At 39.0% G+C, this 26,691-nt stretch overlaps 1 protein-coding gene across 12 annotated transcripts in view; it reads right to left on the reverse strand.

Moving 5' to 3' along the window:
- Positions 1-615: 615 nt before the first annotated feature.
- Positions 616-26,691, reverse strand: part of MKLN1 (muskelin 1) — a 331,746-nt gene continuing 305,670 nt past the window's right edge. For 4 of the 12 annotated variants that reach the window (XM_087860825.1, XM_087860826.1, XM_045792630.2 and 1 more), the window contains 2 exons: positions 22,148-22,202; positions 616-12,481 (listed from right to left, as the gene is read on the reverse strand). In XM_087860825.1, coding sequence (XP_087716951.1) covers positions 12,360-12,481; positions 22,148-22,202 — 177 coding nt within the window. In that variant the 3' untranslated portion in view covers positions 616-12,359. The remainder of the gene's footprint in view (positions 12,482-22,147; positions 22,203-26,691) is intronic. The other 8 variants (XR_015723840.1, XR_015723838.1, XR_015723839.1 and 5 more) reach the window with 8 other exon arrangements.

Here is a 26,691-nt window from a genome sequence, read left to right on the forward strand (position 1 = left end):
GCTCACGGCTGAAGCACCCGAGGACGTGAGGCGCGCCCTCTGCTCTCACGCTATGCTGCCCAACTGGGGGGTGCAGAGGGCCAAAAAGAGGGAGCTGAAAGGAAGAAATGGTGGGCATTAAGGAGGGCACGTGTTGTAACGAGCATTGGGTGTTCTACGCAAATAATCGATCATGGAATACTACATCAAAAACTAATGATGTAACATTAAAAAAAAGGGAAGAAAGGGTTCTTGGCAGTTGTAGTGATCATAGCTGAATTTTCCCTCACACTTTTTTTTTTTTAAGATTTTATTTATTTGATAGAGAGAGACAGCCAGCGAGAGAGGGAACACAGGCAGGGGGAGTGGGAGAGGAAGAAGCAGGCTCCCAGTGGAGGAGCCCGATGTGGGGCTCGATCCCAGGACTCGGATCACACCGAGCCGAAGGCAGATGCTTAACGACTGAGCCACCCAGGCGCCCCCTTCCCTCACAGTTTTATCAGTGTTCTACCTTCTTCCTTTCCTGCACTTCTGCCTCAGATATAATTATGAGTCACCCACCACTCAAGATCGTGGAGCTCTGGTCAGGTGTGACAACACTGGCGTCGAGACAAAACAAAAATACAAGAAAAGAGGTTCTTTTTTTTTTTTTTTTTTAAAGATGTTTTATTTATTTATTTGACAGAGATAGAGACAGCTAGCGAGAGAGGGAACACAAGCAGGGGGAGTGGGAGAGGAAGAAGCAGGCCCATAGAGGAGGAGCCTGACGTGGGGCTCGAACCCGGAACGCCGGGATCACGCCCTGAGCCAAAGGCAGACGCTTTAACCGCTGTGCCACCCAGGCGCCCCAAGAAAAGAGGTTCTGTTCTGGCCATTACTGCTCACAAAAGGCTCTGTTTGTCACGAGAAGCCTCTCCTTGTCCCATGTCTGGAGATGTGGGTGAAGATGGAGGAAGTTCAGGGAAGGAAGCACTCAATGATTCCGCTTCTCTTCCTCTCCTAGGGTGGTCAGCTCCTGTCTGGTCCTCACTGGGAGGGAAAAACTGTCACTCCCAGCTCACCGAACTGCAGAAGGGAGACCATCTGATGAATCTGGTCCGCGTTCAGACCGCTGTACAGCATCTCTTCTATGGGCCTGGTACCTTACGGTTCACAAAATATTTTTACATATCTTGTGTAGGAATGGGCACTTCTCTACCAACAGGGAATTAGGTAGAGATGAAGGATTCTCTGTGAGGACACAGCTATTTCAGTGGCGGTGTGAGGCCTGGAAGCTGTATCGTTTCTCTTCGGTCTTTCCTCAATACATTGATGCAGGAGTTCCAACAACAAAGTACATTTCTAGAACGTGACCACTGTTATAATAGAATTTTCTCCCCCCTCCTTGGCCCAATAAAATTTTCCTTTTATATGGGAGTTCTGAAAGGCAGGGAACACCCCTAACGGTGGGCCAGAGTAGGGCCAGGGGTGTTCTGAGGTTAACTTCAAGAGTGTGCCAAGACTACAGAAAATAGCACAAGCACCGACCTCAGGCACCCCTTGGCCATGCTTGAGGTGCACTGTTCTAAGAAGAGAATGGCTCACAGTTTATCACTGGCCACCAATTAGACCCGAGGCTCCGTTCTTTTCCTGAATAGGTCATTCACCCTGTTCCCTGCCCTGCCAACCCAGAAGCATTCAGTAGTCCTTTTCAATTTGTTAGGCCTCTGTCACTCACACTTACCCCATCCTGCAAGCTCAGTCCTAAATCACGCATTTCTTCTGTACCCTAAGGGAAAAAAGTAAAAAATAGGCTTGGCTATTATAATTAACACAAGTGATAGATACTGAGATAGTATTTTTCAAAGACCTTGGCATTTTACAGATTACAAAAATCAACACGATCCTAAGCAAACAGGATCTGCCGCCAACATGTATTTGTCAGATGAAGAAAGCGAGGCAGAAGAACTGAGGCTGCCCAGGGCTACACAGAAGTCCCCGGTGGATCTGGAAATAACCCTAGGGTTCCTGCCTCTGCCCTGGGCCACCCCTCCTCTGGCTCAAGCTCAGATGGCAGCTGTAACGATGTGTGCTGTACGTGTCACCCAGTGTCCTCATCTCTCTGCTTGGGATGTGCCAACTATTAAAACTTCCTAGCACAGCAGTGGACAGGCTGCCTCAACCTATGGCTTTCCTCTCTTCCCTGTAGTAAGAACATTTCGGGAAGGGACATAACTGCCTTTGCTTTTCCTAGGTGAGGGCCCAGAGTGGGGGACAGTCCCCTGTGAACATGAGAAAAGTTTCAGAGTAAGAGTGATAGGATGTTTCAGGCATCATGTCCTACCGTCCCACCTTCCCTATACATCAGAAAACTACATTTCTCCTCTTCCTTTTCTTCTGCCAAGACACTAAAAGGCAAAAGAAGATGTGGCATCTGTGGTGCTAAGGGAAAGAAGAAACGTAGCCAACTAGTATTTACATCCAAGCTGGGACTAACACAGGCTTCAGGATAGCCATCGGTTTGCCTTTCTACTCCTAGTGGTTTAAAAAAACAAAACAAAACTGCCTTCATTAACGGGGAAAATATTTTTTCAATTTCCATGGACTCTGTGGTTGACTTCTCTAAGCATGTCAGTATGGACACACGCTGCCGTTTCCCTGTCGGAGCTGGATGACCTCCTTGGGTAAGCAGAGGCTCCTGGAGCAGCACTTCCAAGCCCAGGACCTACTCACCTACGTCCACACTCACTTGGCGGGCAAGCAGCTGTCATCTCAACTGTTCAACACAAAGCCCTCTGCTTATTTGCTGTCTTTCTGCCAGAAGACAAAATATATCAAGGGAGAGGAAGTGGTGCCCCACATTTTGATCCTCTTGAATTAATTCTCTGGAGGATTAACCAAGGCAAGGCCAATTTCTTACCTTATCACTGCACATCATGTTTTCCTGTTTGAAAACAAAAATGTTACTTACGAGCCATGCTCAAAGCACACTCTAGAAATGAAAGCTACGCAGTAAGAGGGATTGTTTGATTTATAAATTGAGAAAACATAATTCCCATTTTGAATAAAATCAGTTGACAACTAACTCACTGCAGAATGCAGGATCACAAAGCTAATAAGCATGTAAACGAGACCAGGAGATGAAAAGGGTCAAGAGGAGGTCGTGCCGAGTCAATCTGGGGAAAGCCCACACAAGTCCCCCCTAACAACTCATGATCTTTGTTCGGCCTATCTGAGTTTCTTTTTTCAAAGGTTCAGTCCTTAAAGTTTCTTTCCCCTTTATTAGGTACAGGGATCCAGAGTTTTTCAAAACTTTGCAACAGTTCCAACTCTCTTTACTGTCTTTTTTACAATTAATTTTCTTCTAGTTCCTAACTTATACAGGTATGTCCCCCTTAAAGAAAACCTGGGAAACACCAGTCCAAGTTTACAACAGATCAAATACGGCTGGACATCAACGGTAGATAAAAGATACCATCTTATGAAATAATTTACCAGTGTTCTTTAAAAACGGAAACTTCTCCAGAAAACTTTGTGAGATCCACCAGAACTTCTTTATTTCTGCCCCATCTCAAAGGAAAATACCAAAGGGCCCTTCTACAGCGCGTATCATTTTCCACCTTCGGAACTTGAATAAAAAACTCACCTTTTTGAGGGGAAAATACAACAAATGCAAAGTATAAAGTATGAAAACATTTTAAAAGTTGACTTCAAAAGTAGTTTCAGCAAACATGAGACATCTTGTAGTGTCCATATATAACTTTTTATTAAGAAAATGAACAAAATACATTCTTTCTCCATATGTACATTACATACAACATAATTCTACAATTGCAATCGTTCAGCAGATCACTCGTTTATTTATTCACAAAGCAGTGTTAACACATTCACCAAACCTGGGATCAGAAAATTACTTGTACTAAAAAAAAAAGAGAGAGAGAAAGACAGGAAGGAAGAAAGAAAGAAGGAAAAGGAAAAACCTAAAAAGTCCACACAGACTGGGCAAAAGTAAGATAAACCAGAGAGGATGAGGGGAATGGGGAAGATTGCAGCACACACCCGACACAGTCCAACAATGACCTGGAACACCACTGATGTGAGAAGAGAGCTGATGCCCCCAACGCATTTCCGTTTAAAAGCTCAAACTAGCTCACGCCTGCTACTCCAGAGTTCCCTCATGATTTCCATTTCTGATTTAGGTCCTTTAGGATACAGCCCTAAGCCATGTTGCCACAGAAGAGGAGGGTAAAGGAAAGAGTAGAACCTCGAAAGGTGGCAGTTTTCTGCTTTACACACGAAGAAAAGGAGTCTCATATGAAATACAAAACTGAACCGTAGCTGCTGAGCAGAGAAATACATTTTTTTGGAGAGACATTTATTCAAGCATGGTAAGGGAACTCTTGTTTCTAGGATTCCTTACTTACACTTATGTTCATCTGTATGGTTTTTGCTTTGTTTTTCTCTGCTTTTCCTTTGGCCTTTGAAAAGCACCTCATTCTTTTTGGGTTTGGGTTTACTTATGGTCATATTAAAAAGTCCACCTAAACAGAAAGCTCTCCACAGGTATGAATATGCTCCAAACATCATAAAAAGCTGCATAAATGGTGCGTAAAGGGCTTAAACATTCAGATGAGTTTTAGAGATGACATTTCCAGGAAGCTGAACAAGGCAGCTCTCTATAGCTTCTGGGCAATACTTTATATCCAGAGTTCAGGCTTAAAAGATACATATCAAGAAAATTATTTTCAGACTTTCAATCTGGGAAGGAGCAGTGCTTAAAGGGATCTAAGTAAGGGCAGGGATGCACGCTCGCACCCTGGTCTTCCTCACGTGTCGTAAAACACAATGAGAATGGCTGCGGCCATTTTTGTGTGTGTGTGTGTGTGTTTTTTTTTTTTAACTTTTTCTGGGCTTTACCATGTGGGGTACCAGAAGACAGTCAGGAAAAACAAAATGAGTAAGTCTCATCAGTTAATGAATAGTGGTTTTCCTTCTTTACACTTAGTAATTTCCTAAATTTCTATGATAAACATTTTTGATATCACAAACATCAATAAGTGTTATTATCTAAAAGTCTCGTCAAAGAAACTCTCCAACTTTCAGGTGAGCCGGCTGCTATCGCTATGTTTCCAGTCTGGGTGATCTAACAAAGAGAAGAAACTGACCACAGTGTTAATAAGCAAACCTGGGAAGATAGGCTCTTGGGTATGGATGGAGCTGCATCTCTCTTCCCACTCTAATCTCCAATCCAACTTCAGTTTTGAGGCTCTATCTCTAATTTGAAGGGATCTTAATTTCTGGCCACTGAATACTTTATAAAAGAAGTAAAAGAGTTGACTTAAAAAAAATGGTAACATCTTTCCCAAGCTGCTTATGTATAAATATGCCATTGTGGAAAGACAGAATAATGTTTGTCACCAAGACCAAGACAAGAAAAGGAGGTCCTCATCTTAGCTATTCTATACTCTTTTTTCTGAAGCTGCAGACTCAACTGTACAGAGTGTTTGAAGTGGTGACAGGGAAGGAATCTCTTTAAAAACATTATATATATATACAAAAGATTATTTTGTGTCTGTGTGTATGTATATATGTATATGTGTGTGTGTGTGTGTGTGTGTGTGTGTGTGTGTGTATCCATAAGGAAATTTGCTCATAGGAAAATGTCACATTATTTTGCAATTTTGAAATTGAGCTGCAGGCTATACATAAAGGAAAATTAATACTATATCACATAATTTATTCATTCAAAAGACATTTTGCACAAGTCAGAAAAGCAAGGTGGCTTAAAAAATAACACAATTACAGTAACTCTTGGCCAGGCTAAATGTAATGCATAAGAAAGGAAGTCCACTTTAATTTCTCTAAATGGGTGGTTTACAATTGAGGGAGAAAACAGTTTACAACTGGTCAGTCACCAAAATCATTTTTTCTGGGAGAGGAAAAAAAAATGTCAAAAAGGAGACCAACTGTATAACTTTTTAAAACATGTCTCTCCCCCAGAAAATGCTACTCATATTTAAATTCTGGAGTTTGATATCCTACTGTCAGATTTGCGATCGGGTAGACAGTCTTTTGGTTTATATTCGGTGCTCTCGGAAGTGTAGCCAGCGTGGACATGTAAAATTGAGCTACGCCTTCACAAAGGTGGAGTATCCCAGGACTTCCAAAGTAGGCAACTGAGAAAAGGGAAAGCCATGCATCTCTGCCCTCAGCTTCCTCCCCTTTCATCTCAAGAAGGTAAATACAGCAACTACAAGCAAGATGCTAAAATGGTCACTAGCAGACAGCTGACAGCAGGGCCCTGATGGTGTAAAAGAAATTTGCTGCAAAAGAAATTTATAAAGCTCTGCCAACTGCAATGGAATTGGACTTATTCTAGAGACCTTCTCTAATTAATCACTTCCCAGATGTGGAGAAGACCTAAAGAATAAACCACATTTATTAAATACTTAAAAAAAAAAAAAAGATTTTACTTATCTGTCAGAGAGAGACAGCACAAGCAGGGGGAGTGGCAGGCAGAGGGAGAAGCAGGCTCCCCGCTGAGCGAGGAGCCCAATTCAGGACTCAATCCCAGGACTCTGGCATCATGACCTGAGCCAAAGGCAGAAGTTTTAACTTACTGAGCCACCCAGGTATCCCATATATATATATATATACATTTTTTTTTTTAAAGTAGGCTCCAGGCCCAGTATGGAGCCCAACGTGGGGCTTGAACTCACAACCCCAAGATCAAGACCTGAGCTGAGATCAAGAGCTGGACACACAACTGACTGAGCCACCCAGGCGCTCCCAAAATTATTAAATACTTCTAATGCCAGAATGCATGGATTTCTGGGCAAAGCAGATAAACAGTGACCCATGGGATTGTGCATAATTAATTTTAAAGTACAGAAAACAACTGATGTCAGTGCAATTCTGTTTGGGTTGTAAGTTAAACATGAAATGACAATTTTCTTCCTATTAAAAGGCTAGAAAATAAATACCAACCAAATGACACTGGCTAAACTATAACAGGCTTTCTTTCTTGAGATTTGTTAACAAAAGAGAAATAAAGCTCAAAACCCGCTACTTGAGCAACTCCTTAATCATGCACACAGGCCTGTTCAGTGTATCACACAGTGCTTTTCCTTCCTGCCAATGAATCTGGCAGTCATTAAGCACTGAGGGAAACAGGAGAATGATGATCTCTTCAGGCTGGTATTGGTGTGGCAGACAGCTCAGATATCCACACTAACTGCTGTGAACGCCAGCAGCACAGATGGTACAGAGCTGTGTTGCAGCAAGAGCTTAAACTCCATGAAAAAGCAAGTCCCATGGGAGCCCCCGAACTGCATGTTAGAATGTTTTATTGCTGGTTTCCCCACTGGATCCTTATCAAGAAACTGGCTGAACATAAGAAACTGCTCAGCTAGTTTAAAATCTCAAGCCCATCACACTGGGTTTTCCATTCCAAGACCTCTAACAGCTCTTTGGGAAGGGATGAGAAAAGAAACTAACCAGGAATGCTGCTTTCCAAAGACTACACAGAATAATGAGCTATGATTCCTTTTGACAGTCGTCTTCCCAGCACTGCATTAGCAAAATGAATTTAGGGTTAGAAATGGAGAGCTTTCTTTTTCATTTAGATTTGTGGACCTTCGCATCCGTGAGCAAAAAGCTCCTATTTTCCTTTCTCTAACATACTGGCATTTTGCTCTCTAGCCCTGTTCCTGGGGTTCAATACCTCCGAGTGAAAATGCCATATAGACAGGCAAAATAGGCCGCTGCACATAAATGTTTAATAGTTCACTGAGACTGAGTAGTAGATAAGAAGGAAGGTGACTTATTTCATAATTATCAGTGATAATTTAAAAATGAGCAAATACCAATCATTTCATAGCAATTAAAGCTATTCCTAAGGTACACTTATATCAGAAATTCAAAGTCAACCTTAACACAAATTCCAACTTTAGCAGAACATCAATGCTACTCAGAGGTAGTAGGGCTAGAGGAAAAAAGGCTAAAAAATATAAAGAAAAGACAATAGGCAAATGGAAATTTGGTGATGTGCTGAATTCCACGAGCTCTGCTATGAAACGCACCCGATCATCAGTTTTAGGACTATGCTTCCTAGCGCCAAGAACAGCGGCCAGCACCGGCTCCTCCATTAAAGCCGCCATAGCCATGTTACTACCCTCCAGATGAAAATGACTCCAGGGTTCTGAAAGCAACGTCTGAGCATTATTCATTCTTTAATAACGGACACTTTTGAATTTCACTATTCTGTTGTCATAAGCAAGGATAAAAGAGCATGTTTGCCTCAAAATGATTTTGACCTTTTTTCTTAAGTGGTACAACACTTATAAGCAGTGCCACAGAAAACCTAGGAAATTAGGGCTGAAAAAGCCAAGAGTAAAGTCAGGTTAGGTAAGGAAATAATGGATGTACAATTCACATTATTTGGTTGGCAGGAGGAGATCAAGGTTAAGAAATTATGTAAAATTAAATCTCTAAGATAGCGTTTTCCCCCCAGAAAAAGAGCATCTGGTAAAGAAATCAATAAACTGTAATGAGTCCTCCTGCCAAAACAATGGCAACATCATTCGGCTGATCTAGTTGGCTCCTAATGAACTGGTTCAACAAACTTGGAAATGTCCATCTGCAACTGAAATACCTCTACACCAGAAATTCTGGACAAATCACCTCAGCATTGATACAAATCACAGGGAGATATAAGCTACAGCCGAAAATCACAGAAGAATAATGTTATTTGACTAATAAGAAATACAAAAACCTTGAGTGAAAGAGCCCAAAGATCTAATCTATAAGTATTGTCATATGCAGACCCCATGGGACACTCAAATAACTATAAATGTTTTCTGAGGAAGCATGCAGTCCCAGATCAAGGACAATTTTTTAAGAATTTGAAACTTAGTAAAAACTTAGGCCAGAATTTATGCAAAAGGATGAAACTGCAGATGATCATGGATTTTTAAGAAAAGAAGGGTTATGAAGGCTGTGTTTTATGTAGCTAGATGACTTTAGAGTACACATTGTAAGGATCCGCTCCCATACAAATCACTTCAAGCCATAATTCTCAACTGCCAGGCAACATTCAACCAGCTAAAGAGTTAATACAACATTCACTCAGGAAATAAGTAAATGACCCATAATTACCGAATGAATTCCATATGGTGTTAAGAATAATTATGACTTCTTCTTGTTATAACCATGAAACTGAGTATAACTCAGAATAAAATCAGGAACATGTTCCTAAGTGCTTTTTGATCCACTGAACGTCATTCATTCTCCATGTAGTTTTTGTTTGTAGGTTAGAGTTTCAAACTTTTTTATTACATGAAATTCTGTTAATGTATCTCTAAATAGCACTTTAAAGGCAGATGTGAAGAAATCCGCTAGAAGGACCAAGAATGTAGTTTTATAATCTTAAATCACTGTGCTCTAAACGCAACACGCCCTTCTGTGATAAATCAGTAATTAACTTTCTAATGTTTTCTATCAGTTTCTACTTATTAGACATGGACAGATCAGTTTTAGCATCAATGAAAACCAGATCTAAAAAGATAATCTTGTGAAAAGCTAAGACTGTCAGCTTGAGCACTGAGTCAGGCACCCAAGTCTGGATTCCTTTGCTTGAATGAGATTGAGATATTTGAATTAAGCAAAATGGCCACATGAGGTCTCTGTTATTCCACAGAACACAAATGCATTATAGAAGTATCTTGCAAATCAGATAATTTCTCATCAAGTACAAGCACTGAAAATAATGTTAGAGACCTAGTTTACTTTCTGGAATAATACATTCCCCTGGGAAAGAGAGAAATGGGCATGAAATTGAAGCTAGAGATAATGAAACTGAGTAAACTGTACCCTACTAATGAATGCATCTAAAGCATCAGCCAGGGGTTTCAACTGGGACTCACCGAGCTAGAATGAAAGCATTTCAAGGAATAAAGCACAGATACCTTGGCCTACTTAAACACTATATCTAAATACAAAATTAGATTAAATTATACTATACTGCTGGAAAATCTTAGAAATATATGTAGCTCCTCCCTAAATATATAAGTAAGCTTCCAATCAGGTTCTGGTGTGAAACATGAGCAATGTGTCATCTTGGTCACGGATATTGGGAAGCTCTATGTTCTCCTGCCATCATCACCAGCAATGCTCCTTTAGAGCCCCACGGTACAAGCTCTACCTAGTCAACCACCTAAAGGGTTCACTACGATTCAGCCCCATTGAAACATGTTAGTGAAAAAAAAATTCAGAAATGAAGAAAAGGGTAAAAGTTCCATTTAAATAAAGTGAGGAAAAATAAAATTGAAACAAGCTTATGTTAAAAAGCAACCAGGAGAGACTCAGGGAAAAACAAAAACAAAATCACTGAGGTCAAGAACTGAGTTTCTTCCAAATGCAGAATCTACGGAACTCGTGAAAACAGCGACCAAGCAAGCACTGTAGAAACAAAAGGTGGAGGCAGCAGAATTTCATTTGGTTAGTATGTGTTTAAAGTGCCAGAATTCATGGCAAGCAAAATTAGAGCTTTTAAATTTAGAAACTCTATCAAGTTCTTCCCTATCAACTCTTTGATTTGTACCTGTTTCCGCAAAACAAGATTCAATAGGCTACACTATTAGTGATAATATTTTATTTCTTGACTGTCGGGACTGTCATTTTATGAAGCTGTACAAGAATGTAAGTAGATTCTATTTGCTCACCTATAGTCACTTGGTTATTCTGTAGCTGCACAATTTGGTACTTAGTGAATTACATACTATAGCTTGCACAAGGTAAGATACAAATCTATTTGTTTAATAAATCACTACGGATAGCTTTGGGATGCTTGGAAAGCTAAGGAGCCCCAGATTTAAGTCTAGAACTAGGAAAAATAGATTTCTGTCCATTCCCAAAAGCAATGAAACCAAGCAATAAAGACAGAGTGAAGAGGGATCTCAGTCTCATTGCTATACATGAGACTTTTCGAAAGTGCAAGTCAAAGTCTTCTCTTTCTTTGGTGAGGCCTATTCTTGCTACTCAGGGACATACTCAACTCCACAAAGTCCTTCACTTTTCAGAGCTACTGGACTGATGGACACTTATTTATTGTGCTTAGTCTGCTTTAGGCATGGGGGGCATCAGTTGCACACAGCACACTTTCTGAGCAAATGCAAGCACTGGCCAGGTGTGGGCTTCCTATACTGCACTCCCCAGAACCTCATGGAATGAGATATACCTCCATCCCCCACAAAAAAATGGAACAGTGGGAAAGCCCATCTGCCTTTAATGAAAAAATACCTGCAACACTATTTTCTTTTTCTCCACTTAAAAGCCTGTGTGTGCTTCGTGAAATGCCTGTCAGCTGTATTCCATCGGACAACTACAAACCATTATTCTTTAAGATATCAGGATACAGAAGCAGATGCAGGGAGCTAATATATATGGAAATAAACAAAAGCATAGCTCTGGAAACTCACCCTCCCAAGTGAAAGTGCTACAAAGAGCACCAAGGAGAAATGGAATCACAGCTCTACCAGAGGAAAGAGTCATTTTCTTCCAAAATTTGCTACAAAGATATCGATGAACATATTAATCACTACTAGAATCTTCTTGCTGGTAATTTTTATATTGGCTCTTAAAGGTTCTGAACTATATTCTCCTCAGTTTAAGGTTTCTGTGACTCAAAGCTATTGTAATATCCACTATAAAATATATCATTATAGAAATACTATATACCAATCTCAGATAAGTACCTGGATCAATTCTGGGTTTCATTTTTTAGTTCTATGACAAGGAACATAAATTTGAGCCCTCTGTTCCTTCTACTGTTTAACGTAATACAAGACTCTAGTCAACAGAGACACATATATCACTTTAACATACATCATTTGCCCTACAGAACTATATACTTTTAAGAATGAAGTGAAGAGGTAAACAAGTGACACCACTTACAAGCAGTTGTGTGATGCGAGGCAAAGTGAAATGGGAAAGGAGGAGAAAGAAGAGGCCAAACCAGCCAACAACAAAAACCCATTCTTCTAGCACTGAGTCTGTTAATAGTGCTTACTTGCCCCAATTTTATAAAAATGAAATAAAAATCAGAAAAGGGTAAACTAATTATTTTATATTCATTCGTTCTTAGAAGTTAAAGAAAAAAATATATATATTTAAATGGAAAGTATACCAATTTCACTTTATTAACCTAATTCAGGAACGGGATGAGGAGAAAGGGGCTCAGGATTGGTATGAAGGAAGAGGGTTAAAACTTGTGACAGTAAAGATCCCTTCAAAATTCTGGTGCAGTCCTTGATCACTGCAGCCTAATTGTCGGTCAACAGAGTTGAACTCCAAAATACTGAAAGCAGACTCCTGTTCTCCATTGCTGTCCAGTGACTCTTCAGTTACAGGGTGATGAGGTCTACCAGGTTGCCTTTAGGAGGAGTCATGCTGTCAGGAAAGAAATTTACTAAGGTGTCAAAGAGCTGAGTTCTTTGAGCATACGTGTGATCCACATCGGAAAAGCCTGGTAAAGGAGAGATACAAAGAAACTCATCCATTGTGTCTAAAACATGTAACAGAGAAGCTAGTTGAGAAAAGCAGCAACATATAATGGGAAAACCAAATCCAAATCTGATTTTAAAACTAGACAGACATGGGTCTTAAACCCAGTTTTACTGACTGGCAGTGGTGTGATCTTAGGTAAGGTAATCAGCCTTCCTGCAACTGTTTCCATAGCTGTAAATTTGTGTTAATCTTGTTTACTTCATGGCGTTACTGTGCATATTAAATGCAATTATGTGAGAAGCACCTGTTCCAATGACTGGCACTTTAGTAACTAATGGTGATTTCTCTTCTTTTCCTTACAAGCATTTTCCTCTTCTAGTCCACTGAGGCAGTTTCACTCCTCTCTCTCTGACTTTATAATGCTTCTGGCACAAAATTTTTTTGATAATAAAAATACAATAAAATCAGGGGCACCTGGGTGGCTCAGTCGGTCAAACATCCAACTCTCGGTTTTGGCTCAGGTCATGGTCTCAGGGTCCTGGGATCAGGCCCTGCATTGAGCTCACTGCTCAGCACACAGTCTGCTTGTTCCTCTCCCTCTGCCCCTCCCCCCGCCCCCCATAAATAAATAAAATCTTAAAAAAATACTATAAAATCAAAATGAAAAACATACTAAAATCACTTTCTTTAGAAGGTGGTCTAAAATCATTAAGGTCCTGAGAGCCAGAAGTAGTCTCAGAGAACTGAGTGAAAGAAATACACGTACAGTAATGTAGAACAGTCCCTGGCACGTAGTGAATGCCATACTATGGTACTCTGCACCAGGCTCTCTGCCAGGCACACGTCATGTGAGAAACAGAGCAATGAACTACTTTTATCCAGATAAACATAAGAAAGTGGATGACATTCTTAAAAGGTGGGGACCATGGAACTAAAGGATTTTTTCCCCTTTAACCTCTAGTAAACGTTTAAGTTTCAAGTTCATTCCACTCAAAGGAATATTCAGTGAGATGCCTCCTTCCTTTAGTCAGCTGGTAAATTGCTTTAAGCTGTTTCAAATTTCTTATGTACATACGAAGTAGGGAAAGGGTAGTCTTTTGATTTCCCCATTCGAAATGGCTGAGACATGGGAGCCCTATTGAGTACCGTAAGACACAGAAATAGTGCCAGAAAGTTATATATGCAATGATAGTGAAAATTATTTCAAATTGGACCAATTTTCATTCAACTTACAATACAGTTTTAGGTACACTCTGTTTTTTACTCTTATAAAGAACATGAACAGAACAGAACATTGCCAAGGATACCAGTTTCCTGGAAGGAAAATAAACAATGCCTCAAGAAAGGTACATTCTTTTTTATTTAAAAAAAATTTTTACTCTTATTTTAAGTTTGAGGGCAAATGTTTACTTCTTTGGAGCTTAAGATTTAACAAAGAAATATCATGGAAATGAATGGAAGGAAATACTCCAAAATGTAAACAAAGGTTATCTCTGAGTTATGAGATTATTATTTTATGCTTCTTGGAGTTTTCTATAATTTTGAAAAATTTCAAACTCCTAGAAAAGTTTCAAGAACAGTTCAACGAACACTCACCTACCCTTACCTAGATTACTCAGTTAACATTTTGTCACACGTGTTCTCATTCTCTCTGTATGTGTCTGTACCCCACACATACTTTTTTTGTAGGATTATTTGGGAGTAAATTTACATTTTCACCTCTAAATAAGTATTGAGTTCATTTACCTAAGAACATCACTTAAATAACCACTATATGTTAAATGTAGGAAACTTAACATTTTTGTTCCAATAGTCTTTTGTATACCCATTTTCCCTACTCATCTAAAACTCAATCCAGTATCAAACACTGTATTTAGTTTTCTTTGGCCTGGAATAGTTCCTCAGCCTCTGTTTTTTATGATAGTGATATCCTCGACAAGTACAGAGCAGTTACGTAGTTGCAGAATGTGTTGAATTTGGGTTGTCTGACTGCTTCCTTGTAATCATACTGAATTTACGCAGTTCTGGCAAGAATACTACATAAGTGATACTGTGTCCTCACTGCATCATGTCAGGAGGCGCATGCTATCAGCCTGTCCCAGTGTTAACTGTGATCACCTGATTAAGCTGGTATGGCCAGATTTCTCCGATTTGAAGGTATTGTTTTCTACCACTGCAATTAGTGAAATATTTTATTAAAAAAAATTTTTTTTTTAAGTAGACTCCTCACCCAACACGTGGCCCTCAGTCACAACTCTGAGATCAAGGATCAAGAGTCAGACACTCCACATACTGAATCACCCAGGTGCCCCCAGCAATTAGTAAAATATTGACAAGAAGACAATTTGAGACTGTGTGAATATCCTGTTCCCCGACAGACCTACAGCCAATGATATCAGCCTTCACTGATGATTCTTGCTAAAACAATTCTATCTTGCTAAAAACCAAAACAAAACAAAATAAAAAAACACCGATGGTGTTTTCCTAACTGTACAATTCCTTCTGCATCTGTTAACTGACACTGATTATAAAGAGCTTTTCTTTTTCCTCCATTTGTTTGCATGAGTATATACTCATGGATCCTTTTCTTGTTCAGTATATCATACTTATTACTGTCATTATTCATTTTATTACTCCTACTGTCCCAGGTTCGGCCAACGAGAGCTCTTTCGAGCTCATTTCTGTGTCTTTTTTAATGTTTCCATTAATTTTTGAGCACTTCCTTATTTCCTGGCAGAGCAAGATATCCAAGCTCATCTTTACACAGTTCTGGAATGAGCCATTTTTTTCAAGGAGCCCTAATTCCTTTTAGTGGTGAGTGACATTTAGGACTAAGGTCAGTTGTGTTAATTGCCAAGGGTGGTGGTGTTTCTAAGCCTGTACATGTATGTAGACACATATTATATACACAGATTTTTAAAAAGCAAAATTATGAGTTTGTGATTTTATTGATGATTCCCATTTTTTTAAGACACTTAGGATTCTTCCTCTCCTTAATAGCACTCCCTATTTATAGTATCTCCCTTCTCCCACTAGGAAAACTGACTCTCTACAACATCATCTGTTGTTCAATGTAAAATACACACAAAACATGCTCCAGAACTACTGTGCCCATACTACTACCAACAAAAAGTCAAGATTTCTCTTCTTACTGTCTTTAGTATATATCTCACTAAGCGTCTAGTCTAAGCATTGTAGCACTGTACTGAAAAGGTTCCTCTCTTTCTTCCCCCTATTTTGTGGTAATATTACCAACTGTAGTCAACTTTAGAGTTTTCCCCTTGTTTTATTTACTTTCTATATTTGTAAAAATGTCATAATAGGTTTTATTTTTAAGAGAAGATATTGATCCTGTGGTAATATTCTAATGAAGTAATACCTATGTATTACTAATATATTACTAATGAAGTACCTATGTATCCTAATGAAGTAATATCTAACAAAGTAAATACATTTTCATGAGAGTAAATGATTTAAGAAGGAGGGAAACCCTGAGTTCCTACTCTGTGCTAGATACTTTATATATGACCACATTTCATTCTTCTTCTTTTATAAAAGATTATTTATTTATTTGACAGAGAGAGAGAGAGAGAGAGAGCACAAGTAGGCAGAGCGGCAGGGAGAGGGAGAGGGAGAAGCAGGCTCTCGGTTGAGCAGGGAGCCCGATGCGGGGATCGATCCCAGGACCCTGAGATCACGACCCGAGCCGAAAGCAGACGCTTAACTGACTGAGCCACCTAGGCGCCCCCCCCCTTTTAAGATTTTATTCATTTACCACAGAGAGAGAGAGTGCGCGCCTGTGAGGGAGAGTGCACAAGCAGGGGGAGCAGCAGGCAGAGGAAGCAGCAGGCTCCCCAGTGAGCAAGGAGCCTGATGTGGGGCTCAATCCCAGGACCCTGGGATCATGACCTGAGCCGAAGGCAGATGCTTAACTGACTGAGCCACCCAGTCATCCCTGACCACATTTCATTCTTATAATAAAAAACTAATGAAGCAGTTATCAAAAACTCCCCTTTTAGAGGAAACAACTTAGGGATATTCAGTAACTTATAGATCTCACAGCTGGTGAAGGAAGAGAATAGAATGTGAACCTGTGTCTGACTCCAAAACCCATTTATTTATTTTTATTAACTAATATTCATTAAGGGCTTAAATTGTAGGCAGTGTGCCAAGTTCATTTAACCCTTAAAAGACCATGTTTAATTAATTTATTTTTTGACTTAATTTTTTTCTCTTATTGGAGTATATATAATTGACATACACTGTTATATTACTTTCAGGTGTACAACATAGTTATTTTGATTTGACAATTCTATACATTACTCAATGCTCCCCATGGTAAGTGTGGTTACCATCGAACATGTTTTACTTTTATTCACCATTTACCAATGAGAAAATTAAAAATTCACACTATCATTAGATGAATGTTTAAATTACGGTGGATCCTATTACGGAATACCATGTATTACTTAATAAGAATACAACAGATCTAGTGTAGTGCCTTGCAAACATCTCCAAGCCACATCATTAAATTTTAAAATGCCATGTTGCAGAATACATATTTTACATTGTGTCATAAGTAAAACCAGAACACACAAAACTATACGTGTGTGTGTGTGGGGGTACAGTCCATCTTTTATTATGCAGATTCCTGATTTGTGCATTTGCCTACCCACTAAAATGCACCTGTAACCCCAAAACCAATGCTTGTGGCGCTCTGTGGTCACTCACTGACACGTGGAGCACAGCACACATCTGAACCACCGCAGACACACGCTGTCAGCCGAGGCTCAGCTGGCTGATGCTCTGCCTTCTCTTACCACCTCTCATACTATAAACCAGTGTCCTTTTCAATCTACTGGTATCATATTTTTCACGTTTCTGTCCTTTTTGTTGTGACTTCACTGCTTAAAATGATCCCCAAGTGTACTGCTGAAGTGCTTTCTAGTTTTCCTAAGTGCAAAAAGGCCATGATGTGCTTTATGGAGAAAATACATGTGTGTTTGACAAGCTTCGTGCAATGTTAATCAATTATATAAGGAAGCTAACTCTGTATGTCCCACAGGAGAAATGGTTTAGTATTCACTAATTCAGTATTCCTTGAGACTTTACAGAACATAACTATTGTAAATGAAGAGAATCACTGTATTTGTAGGTCTGTGTATATAGTTGTGCATGTTTGTAAAGATCTGCCAGATAATGAATGATTACACTGGAGAAGAGACAGAGATTGAAGAAAGTTGTTCAAGGAGAGCCTTAAAGTTTTGTTTTTTTTTTAATACATTAAAAAGGGGTAGGCACTAGGAAACTCATGAACAGTAACATGACTAATTAAATGGCAGAGCTAGGACAAAAAAAGGTAATATAGGGGCGCCTGGGTGGCTCAGTCGTTAAGCATCTGCCTTTGGCTCAGGGCGTGATCCCAAGGTCCTGGGATCGAGCCCTGCATTGGGCTCCTCCACTGGGAGCCTGCTTCTTCCTCTCCCACTCCCCCTCCTTGTGTTCCCTCTCTCACTGGCTGTCTCTATCTCTGTCAAATAAATAAATAAAATCTTAAAAAAAAAAAAAAGGTAATATAGATTCTAAACCTCATACTCTGAATCAGTGTTTCTCTCACTTCATTTTCATCATAAAATGGAATGAGGAACTAATTACTCAGAGCAGCAGACGCTGGTGAAGCTCAATGAGAAGTAGTAAAGTTGGTGGTTTAGAGAGTGAGCTCTGAAGCCATACTATTAAACTTTGTACCCTAGTTTCGCCATTCATTAGTATTATTCCTGGGCAAGTTACCTAAGCTTCTCTGTGTCCCAGTTTCTTCCTATATAAAAGGGGATCATAATAGTAACTACTTCATAGGATTATTATGGAAATTAAATGAGTTAAGGCCCCAAAGTAAGTGCTCAATAAATACCAGCTATAGCTTTACCACTACTACCATCACTGAAGACAATGACTGCTCTAAAAAGAAAAGTGACCTATTAGGAATGTATTTTTTTTCTTTTCTTTCCGTTTTTTTTTTTTTTTTTTTAAGATTTATTTATATGAGAGAGAGAGAGAGAATGAGCGGGAGGGGCAGAGGAAGAGGGAGAGAGAATCTGAAGTAGACCCCACGTTGAGCAAGGAGCCTGACGCAGGGCTCAATCTCACCTTGAGACCACCACCTGAGGTGAAACCAAGAGTCGGATGCTTAACCGACTACACCACCCAGGCGCCCCTAGGAATATACTTTTAACTTAACAACCTATACAGACGAGGTAATGTTTCCTACTTACGGTAAAGAAGAAATAGCAAAAATTCTCCTTTTTCTCCTGGATACAAGTTCGCTGATCCTTTCTATTGCTAATAATAAACTTACTGTTATAGAAAAAGTACCTGTAAACATGTGGGCTACAGACAAGAGGCTGAAGAAAGTATCTTGCTGAAATCTAAATTTGGTGGATATAGCAAAATTTTAAAGGCTAAAAGGGCACAGCAAATGTGCGAAATTCTTAAGGCTCCTCATTCATAAATGTCAACACAATGACAAAAAGCACTACTTTAGGCATAAAATGTTTTAAACATCTGTCTGAATTCATATTTTGCACATCATATTTGGACTTAAAAGTTCTAAGAAGAGGTGTGAAGATCAAAAAAGGCAACATGCATTACAAACCAGATTTTTCCTACTTGTCACATACCTTGCTGAAAATATGCTTAAATTGCGCTAGTGCATACTTTCTGGAAACAAGACACAGCTCTAAAAATTAACAAAATGTCTGAGTTCAAGTTTAAAAGTGCCCACAGCCACCAGAAGCTCTAAATTAGACATCCCCAGAGGTTGTTTTTCTCTGAAGTCAGTGATTTTTCAAAACCAAGACAATGCCAGCTATTCATAAATCACTTTCCATCTTTTTAACTTTTTTAAAGATATTATTATTTATTTGACACAGAGAGAGAGAGCACGAGAACATAAGCAGGGGTAGTAGCAGGCAGAGGGAAAGGGAGAAGCAGGCTCCCCGCCGAGCAGGGAGCCCCATGTGGGGCTTGATTCCAGGACCTCAGGATTATGACCTGACCCAAAGGCAGATGCTTAACAGAATGAGCCACCCAGGTGCCCCTAATTCTTTAAATTACATACGATATTAATAAATACTTTCATTTCTCAGTAAGAGGTTAAGATAAACAATTCTGAAAGAAGTCAGTCAGAAAGTTTGGTGGAAGCAAGTATTCTTGGAGAATTTAGAAAATGAAATATTTAGTTTTCTGTACACGAAAAATGTATATATCAAGGGTCATCTGACTGGCTCAATCAGTAGAGCATGTGACTCTTGATCTTGGGGTTGTGAGTTCAAGCCCCACACTGGGTGCAGAAATTACTTAAAAATAAAAATCTTTAAAAAATATATATATATACATATATACATGAAATAACCCATTTGATTTTAATTCTTTTTTAAAAAAATATTTTTTTTTGAGAGAGAGAGAAAGAGCGAGCATGCGTGCATGCACGTGCGTGAGCGGGGAGGGGGGGTGAGGGGCAGATGTAGAGGGAGAGAAGCTGACTCCCTGCTGAGTGCAGAGCACCATGTGGGGCTTGATCTCATGAACCTGAGGTCATGACCTGAGCCAAAATGAAGAGTTGGATGCTTAGCCGACTAAGCCACCCAGGCGCCCCAAGATTACATTTTTAAGGGAGGTAGTAATAATTAATAGCACCCTGAATGGGACCACTTACTGTTTTATTGGGCTAAGTGTTTTCCATAATTATTTCATTTCTCTCAACAACTTGAGGTAAGTACTCTTATTACTTCCATCTTACAGATGGAAAAATCAATTATTAGAAAAGTAACTTGCTCAAGGTCACTTCTGAAATTAGCAAGTGGCAGAGCTGATATCTGAACCTAAATTCTGACTCTTAACTGCTCTCCTACACTCTCATCTCTTAACTACTAAAGATACTGCCTCCCTTCAGACAAGGTAGGAAATAAAACCCCATAGGAATTTTCTTTTTAAATTTTTTTTCTATTGTTTGTATTGTTCTCAGTGTATCTGAGGTTTGCTTGGAATCCAAGTAAAACAAACTGTTCCTGATAAAATATATTAGCTGGCGGTGAACAGGGCAGAGACTGAAGAAAGGAGTTAAGTTAAAGGTAAAATATTTGCTGACACCAGCCTAACACATTTAAATAACTGCCAAGAAATTCTTGTTCTAAAGGCTAAATATAAGTCAGCCAGAGAAATTTTAGTGCTCCCCACCAATAAAATCAAAATAATGGCTCTGGGCTCTGGTATCCATACATAACAAGGCACATGCTTATTCAAACAGAATATCTATGTGCCAGGCTCCTAATTCATGTATCACTAAATCTGTTTCAAATGATGAAATTCACAAGGGTATGGACTTTCTAAAATAATGCTTATACCTCGGTTCTCCATCACAGAGATACTTAAGATCTCCATTAGCCTCAAAACATTAAGTGTATGGAATCGTGGTAAATGATTATCTAAGTTTTCAGAGAACATATGTTTTACAGCAGTCTGCTCAGTCCTGCCCTGTGGAATCCTTTGTATTCTGGAATTAGAACTCAGGACTAGGATTGCCTACATCAGTGGAGAAGCCTCAATTACTGGTTATGGAACAAGAAAGGACAAGACCCCAATGAAAATTCCTATTCTTTCCCATCCTGTTGAGAAATAGCAGAATTATATATGCTCTGTTTTTTTCCTTTGAGGTATGGTTCACCTTTAGGAGACAAAAGGACAAGCAATGAAGAAATTAAACTGATATTCTAAAATGTTATTTTATTCCAGAGATTAAGAGTAGTATCTGTATTACATATACTGGAAATTTTCAATATTACCGCTCAATTCTAAGGCAAACAATAATAGCACTGGCATCAATGGAATTAATAAGCATTCACTGTGTGACTATATTTTATAATGACAAGAGGAAAGCTGGAAATTCCCAAACTTCAAAAGCCTACAATCTTGTTGAAAAAGTAAAGCTATCATAATGACTTATCCTAATGAAAAGAGTCTTAAAAATGGACCTAAATAAAACTCTGGGTTGTGGAACTTCTACAGATTCCCACTTCACTACAGTCCAGCTTACTTTAATAATTCACTAATACCAAATGAAAGTATTCCGAAATGAAGACTGATGCTCCTATCTGGGGTGTCTGAGAAACACCGGAGTTTCAAGTACAGTGTATCTTAAACAATTACGATAACAGCACACAAAAATTCCCATTTTCAGGAAAGAGATAATGCATTTTCTCGGATCTCAAAACATTTTTTCACTGCCTACCCCATCACCAATCTGTTGATCCCCCACAATTCCACAAAGAACAAACTGAGAGGAAAAATCATTCAACCAAGAAGTGTTATCTCATAGTAAGTATATCAGTAATTTATAGTTTACATTTCAAAACAACGCTATCCAAGTGAATTTATTTTAATTATGCTTCTCCTGCCATGTGTTTGTAGAATAACCCAGCAACTGGTGTAACAGGAACTGCATGAACTGGTGACTGATGCATGGAAAATAACTTTGTAGCAGGTTATTAGAAATTTTGTATGCTACCCTGAAACTTGCTCCATTTGTTTAGATGAACAACTCACCTGATGTTTCATTTAAAAGAAACCAAAACCCAATTCCCCAAATGCTAGGGCATCTAAGCTGGATAAACTACACAGGAATACTTACCTAGAGCTGTAAAATCTGAACCAGATTTGAATAGAGCTGAAGCTAGGAGCTGAAACTGTAAAAGAAAAATAGAAGCAAATTAGCTAGCTAAGCACATTAGAGAAAAATAATGTATCCTTTTGACCATTTATTAGCCACTGTATGTCTCTGCACATGTGCTGCCTGAGTCTACTCACCAAATAGTAGTAAGAACAACACTACATTTAGATTAAAGAATATGCTGATTTTCCTACTGGACTGCTTTCCAAAATACTGGACCAAGTCTTAAAATTATTTTATTTTTTAAATTTATTAAAGTATGCATTGTGAACAAACAATAGGTCAACTGAAATTGAGAATATTTAGAACTACAGTATTTACTTTAATTTGGGGCAACTATCTTTACCTTGAATGAGGATGCTGGAAAATAGGTAAATTAAAGGAAGAGAGTAGACCAATGAGTAGACGCTCAATGGAATTACTCTGCACTTTGTAAGACCTAAGTGGCTGATACCACGGATTCCTCAGGATGTATTTTATACCTGTGCTTCCAGCCTTTAAAATTTCAGGTATCAATCACATTAATATTCATAAGCCCTGATGAATGGTCTTTTGAAGGTCAGAAACTGGACAAATATCCTAGAAGGAATTATCTAAGCAAGAGTTAGGAAAAAAGGGAACAAAAGGAAGAATTTTAAATCTATGGAAGTTTTTTTTTTTTTTTTTTTATATTCTGGGTATTAGTCCTCTGTCCTATATATCTACTGCAAGTATTATTTAGTCTGTGGCTTGTCTATTTTTCTAGTGTCTTTTATGAAATTTTACTGCTGTTGAAATCCCAACTTATCAAGATTTTTTCTTTCTTTCTTTCTTTTTTTTTTTAAAGATTTATTTATTGTTTGAGAGAGACTGCATGTGGCAGGTCGGGGGGAGGAGGGAAAAGGAACAGGGGCAGGGAGAAAGAATCCCAAGCAGGCTCCAAGCCCAGTGCAGAGCCCGACGCAGGGCTCAATCTCACAACTCCCAGATCATGACCTGAGCTCAAATCAAGAGTCAGACACCTAACCGACTTCCTACCCAGGAGCCCCCATATTTTTTCTCTTATGCTTACTGCCTTTGTGTCATGTCCAAGAAATCTCTGTCTATCCCAAGGTTGTAAAGATGTTTTCTTCTTGAAGCTTTAATTGTTTTAGATTTTATATTTAGGTCCATCTTAAATTAGTTTTTGTGTAAAGAGTGAGACAGGGGTTGAGATATCAGCACCATTTGTTAAAAAGACTTATCAACAAACTGGGGGCCTCAGAGGGGAGGGGAGTGGGGGAATGGGATAGACTGGTGATGGGTAGTAAGGAGGGCACATATTGCATGGTGCACTGGGTGTTATACGCAACTAATGAATCACCGAACTTTACATCGGAAACCGGGGATGTACTGTATGGTGACTAACATAATAAAAAAACATTAAAAAAAAAAAAAAAGACTTACCAAGTCCCCATTGGACTTGGCATCCCGGCCAAAAAAATCAACTGACCACATACATGTGGGTCTACTTCTGAACTCTGTTCTTTTCTATTGATCTATCTGTCTATCCTTAAGCCAGGTACCACAACTCCTTGATTATTGTGGCTTATACAAAATCCCGAAATCAGGTAGTATGAAACCTCTTTGTTTTTCTATTTTCAAGAGTGTTTTGACCAATCCAGGGCCTCTGCTTTTCCGTATGAATTTTATAATCAGTTTGCCTATTTTTTTTTTTAAGATTTTATTTATTTATTCGACAGAGATAGAGACAGCCAGCGAGAGAGGGAACACAAGCAAGGGGAGTGGGAGAGGAAGAAGCAGGCTCATAGCGGAGGAGCCTGATGTGGGGCTCGATCCCAGATCGCCGGGATCACGCCCTGAGCCGAAGGCAGACGCTTAACCGCTGTGCCACCCAGGCGCCCCATGCCTATTTTTTTTTCAACAACAACAAAGAAACCCAAACTTGCCATAATATTGATAGGGACTGCATTAAATTAAAAACCGATTTGGGGAGAATGGAAATCTTAACAAATATTAGTCTTTCAATCCATAAATGTGATCTCTCTCTCCATTTATTTAGGTCTTCTTTAATTTCTTACAATAGACTTATTACTACATATTTATTTTGGCATTAATATAAACAGGTTTAAAATTTTCATTTTATAATTGTTCATTGCTAATATAAAAATAATTTTTTTTCTACTGACCTTGTATTCTGTAATCTTGCTAAATTCACTTTTCTTGGTATTAGTATTATTGTTTTGTAGATTGCATGGAGTTTTCCATGTACACAATAATGTAATCTACACACAATTTTCCTTTCTCCTTTCCAATCCATATGCTGTTTTTCTTATTGCACTAGCTACGACTTCCGGCACAATGCTGAATAGAGGCTGTCTACTGACAGCAGACATCCTTTCCTTGTCATAGTCTTTAGGGAAAGAGTTTTATAATTAAATACAGTACTAGTTATGTTTTTCATAGATGCCCTTTATGAGATTTAGGAAGTTTCTTTTCATTCCTAGTTTGCTAAGGTTTGTTTTGTTTTGTTTTGAATCATGAATGGCTTTTGGATCATGTCAAATGCTTATTCTTCATTTACTGAGATGATCTGTGGTTTTCCTCCTTCGTTCTATCAGGGTGGTGAATGACTGATTTTCAATTTTTTTTTTTAAAGATTTTATTTATTTATTCAACAGAGATAGAGACAGCCAGCGAGAGAGGGAACACAAGCAGGGGAAGTGGGAGAGGAAGAAGCAGGCTCATAGCGGAGGAGCCTGATGTGGGGCTTGATCCCACAACGCCGGGATCACGCCCTGAGCCGAAGGCAGACACTTAACCACTGTGCCACCCAGGCGCCCCAATGATTTTCAAATGTTAAACCAACCTTATATTCCTAGAATAAACCCTCACTTGGTCATTGTGCATTATTAACCTTTTTATATACTGCTGGATTCAATTAACTAAAATTTTATTAAGAATTTTGCATCTACATTCATAAGAGGTCTATAATTTTCTCTGCTTGTAATATTTTTGTTGAGTTTTTAATATCAGAATCAACCTGCTTCATAACAGAATGTAGAAAGTGTTCTGTCTTCCTCTGGTTTCTTAGAATCTATGAAGAATTGCTATTTTTATTTCCTTAAATGGCTGACTGAATTTACTGAGAAAGCCATTTTTTAAATAATTTTTTAAAAGGATTTTGTTTATTTGAGAGAGAGAGAACATGAGCAGGGGGAGAGGGAGCAGGAGAAGCAGACTCCCCACTGAGCAAGGAGCCCGATGCAGCGCTCCATCCCAGGACCCGGGATCATGACCCGAGCTGAAGGCAGATGCTTAACCAACTGAGCCACCCAGGTGCCCTGAGAAAGCCATTTAGAACTAGTTTTCTGTTAGAAAGTTTTCAATTACAAATTCAATCTATGTCTGTGATATGGAGCTCCTTAAGATTTTCTAATTCTTCCTGTGTCTGTTTTGCTGTGTCTTCCAAGGAATTTGTCCATTTCATCAAGTTGCTGAATTTGTTGCCAGCTATTCATAGTATCTCCTTATTCCCTTTATATATATTTAGGGTCCATAATGATGCTGATAATTTATATTTTCACTATTTTTTTCTTTGTAAGTCTTGCTATTTTATTCACCTTTTCAAACAACCAACTTTTCACTTTTTGAATTTTTTTCTATTGTTTCTTATTTCACTAATTTCCTATCTTCTACTTATTTGAGGGTTAATTTGTTCCTCTTTTCTGATTTCTAAGGTGAAAGATAAACCCACTGGTTCTACATACAAAAGGATAGGGCGAAAACTATTATTTTAATAATCTGATTAAGTGGAACTGATATGTACTGGCCTAGGATTTTAAAGGTACCAAGTGATATTACACAATCTGAACAAAGCCAGACATGAATATCCAACTGCCACCTCAACGTATAAGGTTGGCTGTTCAACGGGCATCTCAAACTGGAGATACCCAACATTATACTCTCAATCCCATTCAGGAGCCCCCACCTATGACCACAAACTGGGTCTACCCAGAGGCTTCTCATTTCAGTAGACAGTAACTCCGTCTACTAAGGCTAGTAACTCTGGAGTCACTTCTTTCAAACTCTACATCCAATTGATCCGTTTGTTTTAATTTTTTTTTTTTTAATTTTTAAATTCCAGTTAGTTAACATACGGTGTACTATTAGTTTCAAGTGTACAATATAGAGATTCAACACTCCCATACGCCACCCAGTGCTCATCACAACAAGTGCATTCCTTCATTCCCATCACCTATTTAACACCCCCCCCCCAAACTCCTGGTAACCATTACTTTGTTCTCAATAGTTGAGAGACTGTTGGGGCACCTGCCTGGCTCGGTCGGTAGAGCGTGCGACTCTTGAATTGGGGTTGCAGGTTTGAGCCCCACGCTGGGTGTAGAGAGTACTTTAAAAAGTCTGTTTCTTGGTTTGCCTCTTTTCCCCCCCTTTGCTCATTTGTTTTGTTTCTTAAATTCCACATATGAGTGAGATCATATGGTATTTGTCTTTCTCTGACTTAT

The sequence above is a fragment of the Ursus americanus genome, chromosome 3, assembly GCF_024610735.1.
Source record: "Ursus americanus isolate L20-20 chromosome 3, mUrsAme1.1.p, whole genome shotgun sequence".
NCBI classification, from domain to species: domain Eukaryota; kingdom Metazoa; phylum Chordata; class Mammalia; order Carnivora; family Ursidae; genus Ursus; species Ursus americanus.